The following is an 11038-nucleotide window of genomic DNA, read 5'->3' on the forward strand; positions in this document are numbered from 1 at the left end:
TCATTTATGAAAGTAAGTAAACAAAGCGATAAATAATTTTTTTGAGTAGATAAAAATACCCATTTATTTAACAGAATAACTTTATTTTTCTCACATTTGTTTGAGCCAGAACATCATGTGGAACATCTGTTTTATCCTTATTAATTTGATAAATCTTTGCATTAAATAAATATACTATTTTGTGTTTATATCTACAGCAGATCGGAACATGTACACCATTTCCTTTTTTTTTACATAATTAGTTAATAAAGTCGTGCCTCGAATACAGATTGGGACACAGCAGTTAAACTTTTTGTCAGTTTGGAAACAGTCCCTTTTCCTTTTCCTCTTTCAAACGAAGTATAACATCTGAACATCTGCTGAATAATCTCCTTCTTGTGCAGTAACTTTACACATGAAATGTGTAAAGTTACTGCACAAGAAGGAGATTCTCAAATGACATGTCAAGAATCAGTAAATGATTTGCCGAAGCATTTTCACTAAACTTAAGTGACTTTTCTATCTATAGGCAAATATATCTATACTTTGTAATGTGTTTTAACTTTTTGTGTATCTGAAACAATCATTAAAGTGTATTTTAACTTGGATGCTGTTTTTAAAAAAAAATATATCATTTATTTCTAAAAAGGGAAAGAAATTACTACAGTATATCAGAATGCTTATGCATGGTAACAAGAAAAAATACAATTGCCCAAAAAAAAAATTCTCATAAGACCCACCTGCATACCAGTCACAACAAGGGACATGAATTAAACGTTATATGGTTTAAGAATAGCAACGTGTGGTGTAATGTTTTAACTCATTTCTGGTAATGCTCTTCATGAATCAGAAGTTTTCAGCTGAATGATCATCACTGTTGCGTCACTGTCCACTACACCATGACTAAGAGTCACACTTTAGCAGCAGGATCACTGAGATAAAACATCAGAACATTATATGTTCTATTTCAGCTCAGCTACATCACAATTTTTTTTTTTTAAATGTGTGATTTTTTTTTTTATAATATCACTCCGACAACTAAAAAGGAATCTATTATTTTAAATTTATCCACAAGAGGGCGCTAATTGTTTGACGACCTTCATACTAATGGAGTGATGGGGATTTCAAAGTTCATGCCACAAACAAACAACACATGAAATATTGTAGTTTTCACACAGAAAATCCACCATAAAGCTTTGATTTGAGAGTGCCAATGCGCAGAACACCCTTAAACACTCCTATTTATAAATGTCTTGACCAAAAACTATTGCAAAAGGTCTACAAGTTTGGAAACATCCTGAGATCAGCACACTGTTGTTGTTTCTATTTGTATTTTAGATCACTGCAACCTGGTCTAAAGCCTATACATCAATCTGCATCTAAATTGGTCCTCATAACTTGACCCAAACACGGAAGGTTTAATTCACAAAATAGTAATATTGTTGTTTTTTTTTCAATCATCTTCTAAACCCATTTTGTCCCTTTCTGGGTCACGGGGCTTCCGGAGCCTATCCTGGCCACTCGTGGGCGAAGGCAGAGGACATCCTGGACAGCCAGTCTGTCGCAGGGCCACAGATCACACACCCCTGCACACTCACATTCACACCTCTAGGGACAATTTACAGCAACCATTTAACCTAGGAAGCATGTTTTTGGACGGTGGGAGGAAGCCGAAGACCCCGGAGAGAACCCACACATGCATGGGGAGAACAACATTGTTTCTATCATTAGAAAATACCATAACATACATTGGTGATCCTGAGTGAACACACTGACAGCATCAAGCAGAGGGAAATGTAAATGTCCTTCCCTCAGAGAAATATATAAAATAAAAAACACATTGTTACATTTTAATGTAGTTTAATGAAGTTACAACCATTTCATTATATTGAAATGATTCAAATGTAAATAATTCTTATCCCAGTCTGGTCTGATCACCTTGTTTTAACTGCATTTATACCACAAATAGCACAGCAAAGAAAAACAAGAGTTCTCTGTTTACAGTGTGACTGAAGGGTGACAGGAGAAAACCCTCTTTTAGCAAGAAGCAACTTTCCTCAGAAACAGAATTATAACGAACAGCTTTCTGCACCAATAATATAATTATGTGTGGATGTAAATGTAAGGAGTCTGTCTGTGACCGCCACTACAGAAAACTTTATTATTTTTTATCCCAAAAGTCTCTTGGAGGCACATGATTTGTTGTTCTTTAATCAATGTTGTTTTTAGGTCAAATGTAAAAAGAAAATCAAATCAAGCAAAAATACATTTTTCCTCCAAATTAAATATAACAACAATAAAAAACTCATTAAAAACTATGTGATAAAAGGTTTTTGTTTTCTACAGAAGTGAGAAATATTCAGAAAAATGTTATTAGCATTTAACTCTATTACACCTATGAGAAAAAAGAAACAAGAGCATTAAAACGTTTATTTTAGGTGGTGTTCCTTTGACTTCTTTTCACTGAGAAAAATTCTGACATATTCTAAATTTTAGAAACTAAAGTGGTTTTTCTTGTATCAGGACATCAGTATAATTTGAAAACTTTTGCAGATAGGAAAACAGTGTTTCTCTCATAAATGTACAGTATAATACCAAAAGTATTCACTCATCACCTGCCTTGCCTCACATGTGAACCAAGGTGCCATCCCATTCATAGAGTTCAATATAATGTTGACTCACCTTTTGCAGCTATTACAACTTCAACTCTTCTGGGAAGGCTGTCCACAATGTTGAGGAGTGTGTTCATAGGAATTTTTTACTGTTCTTCCAAAAGTGATGTATGTGGAGAAGGCCTGGCTCTCAGTCTCCGCTCTAATTCATTCCAAAGGTGTTCTATCGTGTTCAGGCCAGTCAAGTTCATCCACACCAGACTCTGTCGTCCATGTCTTTAAGGGCCTTGCTTTGTGCACTGGTGCAGAGTCATGTTTGAAGAGGAAGAGGCCCGCTCCAAACCCGTTCCCACAAGGTTGGGAGCATGGAATTGTCCAAAATGTTTGGGCATCCTGAAGCATTTAGAGTTCCTTTCACTGGAACTAAGTCCTTGCCCAAGTTCTAAAAACAACCCCACACCATAGTTCCTCCTCAATCAAATTTCGCTCTTAGCACAATGCAGTCGAAAATGTACCGTTCTACTGGAAACCTCCAAATCCAGACGCGTCCATCAGGTTGCCAGATGGGAAAGCTTGATTCTTCACTCCAGAAGGCGTCTCCACTAATCAAGAGTCCAGTGGCAGAATGATTTACACCACTGTACCCTTTTCACTCTTTTCCTTCAGATTGTAATTTACCTGTATCAAACATTTTTGTAATTTTAAATTTGTTCGATATGAAAAACAAACTTACCTGAAGGCCTAATGTGTTTGATGACTGTTATTATATAACTCAATAAAAGAGATTACACTAGGTATGTTTTTTTTTGGTGGAGCAGTCATTCTTTGTGCTCGTTCTTTCTTTTTACACTCATTTTTGTGTTCCTTATTATTATCATTATTATTAATAAATATTATCATTGTTGCTATTGTTGTATTTTTTGTTTTCAGCGTTTTTGGCAGTTAAAAAAAAACTTTATCACACATTATGCCATTTTACAGAGATTCACATTCCTGTATGCAATAAGAGAAGAATTTAAAGTATCAAGTACACATCTATATAAAACAAAAATAGAAATGGAAATAGAAATAAGTTTTTTGGAGTACTTTTTTTTCAGCTTTATTGAACATAAAATTAAAGTACAAAACACAACATCAAGTAAGCAAATAGATCATCAGCCGCAACAACCAATGCCATAATACCAAACTTATTCAACCACAGCAAGAAATAAACGTAGCAGAAACACATTCAAAATAGAGCTTGCTGGTAGGAAAATAGAGTATCTTAAAATATATAAAAAGAGTACAAAAAATTAATAATATATACAATAGAAAGTTTTCTTGGAAGAGGGGATAAATATCAAACAAAAAAGCACAAATTGTTCCAGTGTTACTTGCTTTTTTTTAATGTACTCATATAATTGACACATTTTTTGGGAGTAAATTCGATCTCACGGTGCGGTGGAAGTGACGTCACAGCCTTTTGCTATGCTATTGGCCGAATGCCCTGTCGATCACGATGCATTGTGCAGCGGAAGGGGCGGGGTAGTGTGTCAGCGAGGAGGGGGACTGCTGCGGGATTATCATGGCGGGATGCATGAAAATGACAAACGGTTTTGTCTCAGAGAGTTCCAAATGTCTCATTTTTATCGTCACTTTTATTATTTTACCCGAAGCTACACTCCAGAATACAGGTAAGAATTTGGTTACAACACAGAGAAAGTAACCGTGTGTCAACAGACAACTTTTAAACTTAAGCTAATGTTAGCCATTGTTTAATTTAACGTCATTTTTTGAACACGATTATTTTTTTAAACATTTTTTTTTCGCTGTCGGTGAATGCTTATAGTTCAGTGATGTTTGTGTGAGTTCGTATCGATATTTAATGCTGTTTGATCTTGTTTACCTTTCTTTTGTGGCTTTGTTTATCACCTGAACGCTTAGTTTGACCCCTCCTTAATTCTGCTGCTGTATTTAATGATAAAAAATTGGTTTAAAAAAAAAAGACGTTTTTTAACATGCAACAACTTGTCTGATTGTTAACTAGCTAAACACAAATGTTTAAACATGTTTAAATTTCCTTTCTGATTTTAGCCTTTTACTTTTCATTATAAGGATGCAGATCTTGAACAGCCTCCATAAACTAATTTTTAACAGAATATTTCTGTATCTCTATGGAGATGCACCACTAAACCAATTTATTAACTCTTTCCTTTAACCTTTACCATTATTAAAGTGTGTAAAACCCTTAAAATTTTAATCCTAAAAACACAATTTATTCTTCAAAAATCACTAATACTGGAAGTGGATTCCAGCTGGTGTGCAGTTAGTTTCTTGGATTTGTGATGTTGTAAAACAACATTAACTCCTTTAGTACCTTTTTGCCTTTTGGATTTGTTTTCTGTAAAATACCCCAATCAAATTATCATTATTTACATAGGGTCAGGAATTAAACTACAGACCTTTAGGGAATAGAATGCATTTCTAATCAAACCTGTTGAGATCTTTGTGATTGTGTGTCTTTTTTTTTAAAGAAGCTAATATTCATGTGTGTGTGTGTGGGTGTGGGTGTGGGTGTGTGTAATATCTCTAACATTAGGGGACCAAATGATTCTTATGATTACTTATCTTTACTGATAACACCGGTAAGAGATCGTATTTTAAGAAATATCTGGGTTATTAAATTTTTGCACATGAACTAAAACCTTTCAGTGATCAGAACCTTGACCACGTTCCTGCTTTTATAAATGAACACAAGCTCATATCTCCATTTAAATGTCTTATGTAATGAACACTTTGTTTAATTGAACAATAGTGTAACTTTTAAGATTAAAATACAGCTTTAGAACCCCCCCCCCTCCCAATAACAAGTATCAAAAAACGGTAATACATTTACATAAGGGCAGTTAGATCACTTAGTGGTAGCTAAAGATGCTTGGGAATGAACTGTCTTGTATGGTGCAAAATTCCACTATGACTATAACATAAGCAGGCATATGCATAGCTAAATAATCTAGTTGACACACTGTGGTTTTTGTTATTTCTTCTCAAAAGTGGTGATTATTTTAAAAGATGTGTTGGAGTGTTGTAAGAGCATAACTCACGTATTTGATTGTCAAACTCAGGGAATAAGTATGCAGTCACTGATTTGCATGACGGAGAGGAGCTCGTCAAGTCAGGACCTGACTGGTTCTGCTACAAAAACTCGATTGTTCCCACCTGGAGGCAAACCTGGACAAGAATTCAGGTCAGTTATGACACTTTACCACAGGAACTGTTGTCTTCCTTTTTGTTTAGGATGTTCTTGAACTTGAAATTTCCATTTATCTGCATTTGCTTTCTAACAGGGGTTTTAGTTTGCACCAGAGGGAGGATGCATAAATCCCAAATGAGGAATTAGACTCTATATCTTAAATTCAATTTTTGCATTATTGCTATTACACACTTTACTAACTAAAAATATAATCTTGATTGCATAAATAAACCTGTAGGAGGTAACTATATCAATGTATTTTAAGTTCATTTAGTCAAGATATTTGGAAAGACTAACGTTTCGATGTATTTGTTTAGCGTGGATACTTTTTAATATAAAAAGTTAACATTTTCTGCTTCTTGTTTTTAGTTTTCGTGCAGTAATAAACCATGTAGACATTCTTTGATTTTTTTCAATAAAATCTCAATTAAGATGTAAGATAAAAAAAACACAAAAAAGGCAAACTAAAGGATTTTGAGGGAAGTGTTAAAAAGATTTTCCAAGATGCTACATCAAGTTTTTATTTTTAGCCCTGCCTTTACATTACAGTAAAATAATTACAAGTCTGAGATGATATGAGACGGCATTAGAGAAGCACTTCTAAAGGAGCTGCTAGTTGAGAAGGACAGATGCACTGTGGATTGAACAATTTAGTATTTCTCTGAAATGCTCAAAACATAAACAATTGTTCATCTGAGACCAAGCTGTGGACCCAGAACTTTTCATCGGTCAAATAGAAGAATTTTACAGTACTTTTAGCTAACAAGAAGTCTGGAAAGCCATTGCCATGGCAACAAAAGGGGCACACCAATAACAGTGCATTGAAATATCAGAATGATATTAGATCTTCCCATGCAATGGCAGCTTTTCAGTCTAAATTACTTTAAAGTCACTCAGACCTTAAAAATCTGTCTTATCTCTTCAATTATTCTTCTGCTGTGTTTCATATAAAGCATTTTGCGAGTGTTTTCTCAAATTTAGATCTTTAACAAAGACCGGTGTATTCCCAAACTACTGGCATGTCATCCAGCCATCTCCGCCTGGGTTGATTTAACTTTCTCTTGCCGTAGATGTTTCCTTTCTTTGTTAAACCCCTCAGATTAATAAGATGTATTTTGAAACATCCGTTTTGGACACAAACTTGTGAAGTAAGATTTTCTGACAGATACGCCTAAATGAGGACCATTACTGAGGTTAAAATGGCCAGATTTTAACCTCGGAGCACTGAAACAGGCTAACGTCCCCTTTGAAAAAACACCACAAGGGTAAAAGCCAATTCAGATTGAGCTTCCTAGAGCTTAGGCCTTGCAGGCAAAACTGCAGTTTTTAGGTTTGATTGTTTGTTTCTGACAGGTGAAAGTTTGGAGCTCCAAGGTATTCAGGTTGGAGACAGTGGAAGGTGAGGAGGAGCTGCAGGAGCTGGAGCGCTTCAGTCTGTGGAGCTGGTTTCAGAGCTTGTTGCGGGAGCAGCACAATGAAACCACGATTAATATCAGTCTGTTCAAGAAGAAGATTTGCTTCAAGGTCGATCCATCTGAAAACACTCCGTACACTGTCAAACCCACCCGCAGTAAGTTCCAAACGAGAACCACAAATTTAATTTGATTTTTTCTCCTGAACTGCATCTATTACAACAATCTCCATCTGCTTCTTATCCAGCCTGGTGATTTATTTGTCAGAATTCCATCCAACACTCCTCAGATCAGTAGGGTGTTGGGATGGACCACAGAATGGCATGTTGGTATTAACATATAACACGTGCTCACTGTGCTTTCTTTCTTTCAGGGTTTGATATCTACCTGTTTTTGGTGTTTCTCTGTGGGGTTCTGCTGTTTGTTTTTGCAGACTCGCTCAGCAGGTATTTGTTATTCTAAACCAACGTCCTACTATTGCATTTGTAGAAAAAGCACAAGTGTTATTAACTGTATATTTCTTCTTGTTGTGTGAAGGAGTCAAGTGTTTTTCTACTCGGCTGGTATGAGCACAGGCATGTTTGCATCTCTCATAGTGCTGTTTTTTATTCTGGCACGCTTTTTGCCAAAGGTAAATTCATCAATTCTATGAGAATGTCAATTATTGAAAGCACTTTGGTCATTTGAGTGGATTGTTATCACAGTTTGGGTTTCCTTTCTTGCAGAAAAGTCCCTTTTACATTCTGATCGTTGGCGGCTGGTCCTTTTCCTTGTATGCCATCCAGCTGGTCTGCAGGAACCTCAGCACAATCCTGCGAGAACACTGGCATCTAGTCTTAGGTACAGACACCTATTCAACAGTAACTGAACTTGTTTGGATTCATAAAGGCCAGTTGCTCCAATCATCATAGCTAACAGGCATTTGTCATGTGAAGAGTAAACTAGAAAACCATATAGAAATTAAATCAAAACTGTAAAGTCGACCCTTACTCAGGAAAAAAAGCGTTAGAACATCAGAAATCATTTAGAAATGTATCAATAAATCTAATGTGTAAAGATCTTTGAAAGTAAGTTGGCTGTTTCTTCCAGGTTATGTGGTGGTGGTGGGATTCATCTGTTTTGCCGTCTGCTATCGCTACGGTCCTCTGGTGGACGACAAAAGCATAAATATCCTGTCGTGGACACTGCAGCTGATCGGTCTGCTTCTGATCTACCTGGGGATTCAGCTTTACCAAGTTGCCTTCGCCATCATTGTAGCAGCTTTGCTCGCCAAAAACCTGGAGTACCCTGTCTCTCTGGCAGTAGCAGCTTGGAGGTATGCACTTCTGGAACATTACCAGTAGGTGGCAGAAGAGTGCAGGTAAAACAGAAAATCTGTAGGGCAGCACCAGCTCAAGTTACACCTAAATTAAAAAAAAAAATCTCTTTTTATGGTAGAGAACTGTTTAAAAACGTCTTTCTGCTTTTAAGGATCTAATTGTCTCAAATATTTACCAGCAGTGTCTAACCTTAAAAAAAATGTAGTTTTGTCCGTAGGAAAATAAAGGGACGTTTTTATTGGAAGCCACAACCTCGTCGCCTGTTGACTGAGGAAGAGTATCAGAGGGAGGGAGAGGAAGAGACTCGGCTCGCTCTGGAGGAGCTCCGTAAATACTGTAACAGTCCAGAATTCAGTCCGTGGAAGACGGTGTCCAGGCTTCAGTCCCCTAAAAGGTAATTAAAAAATATTTAACCACATTTTTAGTTTTTTAGAAATAGCAATTCCTGCTGATTCAATATAACTCACTCAAGAGGGATTTTAGTTTCCACTAAATCCCTTTTTGTTTGTATTGTATTAGTTTAAACCTGCGGGATCACGACGACATGTCAGCAGGGTGGAGAAAGAGCAGCTAATGCAAAGTCCTTCCTAGAATTGGAATCTTTAGACATTTTTGTAAATATGGTTAAAACATTACGGAAATTGTAATATTGGAAAAAAAAATTGGTGAGAGAACTGTATATTCTTAAATATCTGTTTCCCAACTTGCAGGTTTGCAGATTTTGTTGAAGGATCTCCTCATTTGATGTCAAACGAGGTGTCTGTTCACGCACAGGAATATGACTTTTTGGAAGATGACTTTTTCGACACAGATGATGAAGAAGAGCCTGAGTTTGTATCAAAACAGGAGTGAAAAAGCCCAGAATTTGCAGCATGCAAAATCAAATACTAATTTTATATTGAAACGGTCTTGGGGAAAGTATTTTTTTTATAAATATTTGCAAATACTGACAGCTTACAGAAACTGGATTTTATTCAAACTTAAACCATTTTTGTATCCAAAGAGAAAGGATCAGAGTCAGGGGTATGCAAATCGATTTGCTTAGTATTTATTGATTGCACAACAGGTGTTTTAAACCAAGAGCAGAAATATTCTAAAGAAGACCCCTTGGTTCTGTGTTCTCCCTTGAGTGTCCTTGGCTTTTTCTATCATATTTCTGTTGTAGAACTTCTTTGGTTTCAGTCAGGCATTTGGGTTTCTAACCCACTGAACCCTCCATGCAGCTGCAGTTCATCTTTTTCAGGGAAATGTCTGTTTTTTTTCTATTTTATTGGTCATACCAATGGATTATCTGTGTATTTTGATTAAAAATGTCTGTAATTAAGTGCCGACACTGTTTCAGCATCATTTTTATAAATATTAAGCAGATTGTTTTTTTAGATTGCAGCACAGTTGCCAAAAGCAAATTAGAAACTGTCTTTTATTTTCAAAGATATTTCAAATTTCAAAAACCCAAAAGAAAAAGTGATGCTTTTGAAATATATCTGAAAATCTTTACCTGTGAGGATGAGTCAAATTGAGGGCAAATGACTTAGAGATAGATATGCTCATCATAATTGACTTTTTGGTTTCAGTAACATTTATAGTTGCCTTACATAATGAGAAGAAGAAAAGACCTTGAACCGGTGGAATTTCCTCTTATCTTAAGACAGAACAGAGTTACCGTCTTTAAAAACTATAAGTTGCCGTCCTTTGGGACTGAGATATTCAAAGTGTCGGTAAAAAAAAAACTGACCTTTTCCATTTCTGCAGTATTAGGCATGTAATTGTTTTATCTTTAAAGGATGAGCAGCTTATTCTTGGACTTCACTTAAGCACCAGAAAGTGGAAGAGACTGGTAGAAATGGCGGTATATCATTGACATTTAACTCGATTTTGAGGCTGTCATATTTAAACTGGCAGGACGCTTTATTATTTTTTTTATAATCTATCCTTTGATCTCTCAACGTGATGGCATTTCCACTCCAGCAGCTGACCTCGTCCCTCCACAGGCTCCGTTGTTTGCACCGGTGCTGACGGCGTTTGGAAGTGGGAACAACCCAACAACAGCACCAGAAAATGGTTGCAGGGGATGACTCAACAGGTTTAAAACCGCTGATACAGCTGAACTTATTTGCATGTGTTTCCCAGGTCCTGCTCGGCGTAAGAACGCTCGCATTTGTTTAAACTACTTCCCTAAAGCATTCATCACAAACAGGGAAACCTCGAACTATTGCAAACAAATACATCACAAGCGGAAGGGGGGAAACCCCTTTGATGTTTCAGGAATATAGCAAACATTGTGACACCCCCTTCTTCACACAGGCTCATGTAAAGTGTCTGGATTTCCCCGCTGACCTGCGTGAGATCAGCTGCTGCATCAATCCTCAATACAAAGGGAATTGTAGCATGAGGCTTCAAAGGGATGGCACTGTGCAAGATGAGCAGCGTTTCAGTCAATCATAGGAAAGGACTGTGTATCATAGCAAAAAAAAAAAAAAAAAA

At 36.5% G+C, this 11038-nt stretch overlaps 1 protein-coding gene across 2 annotated transcripts; it reads left to right on the plus strand.

Moving 5' to 3' along the window:
- The first annotated feature begins 4085 nt into the window (after positions 1–4085).
- On the plus strand, positions 4086–9883 carry nemp1 (nuclear envelope integral membrane protein 1). 2 transcript variants are annotated; one of them, XM_078950261.1, is made up of 10 exons: positions 4086–4264; positions 5696–5817; positions 7177–7393; positions 7609–7681; positions 7773–7866; positions 7961–8075; positions 8325–8550; positions 8760–8948; positions 9074–9168; positions 9265–9403. In XM_078950261.1, the coding sequence occupies exons 1-9, from the start codon at positions 4156–4158 to the stop codon at positions 9126–9128; spliced, it is 1200 nt and encodes a 399-aa protein (XP_078806387.1). In that variant the 5' UTR covers positions 4086–4155; the 3' UTR covers positions 9129–9168; positions 9265–9403. The 2 variants fall into 2 exon arrangements, with proteins under 2 accessions (XP_078806387.1, XP_011475832.1); XM_011477530.4 differs by lacking the exon at positions 9074–9168 and having other exon boundaries at positions 4088–4264; positions 9265–9883.
- Positions 9884–11038: the final 1155 nt, after the last annotated feature.

The sequence above is a fragment of the Oryzias latipes genome, chromosome 7 (assembly GCF_053564925.1).
Source record: "Oryzias latipes strain Hd-rR chromosome 7, Olatipes_Hd-rR_3.1".
In the NCBI taxonomy this organism is placed as follows: domain Eukaryota; kingdom Metazoa; phylum Chordata; class Actinopteri; order Beloniformes; family Adrianichthyidae; genus Oryzias; species Oryzias latipes.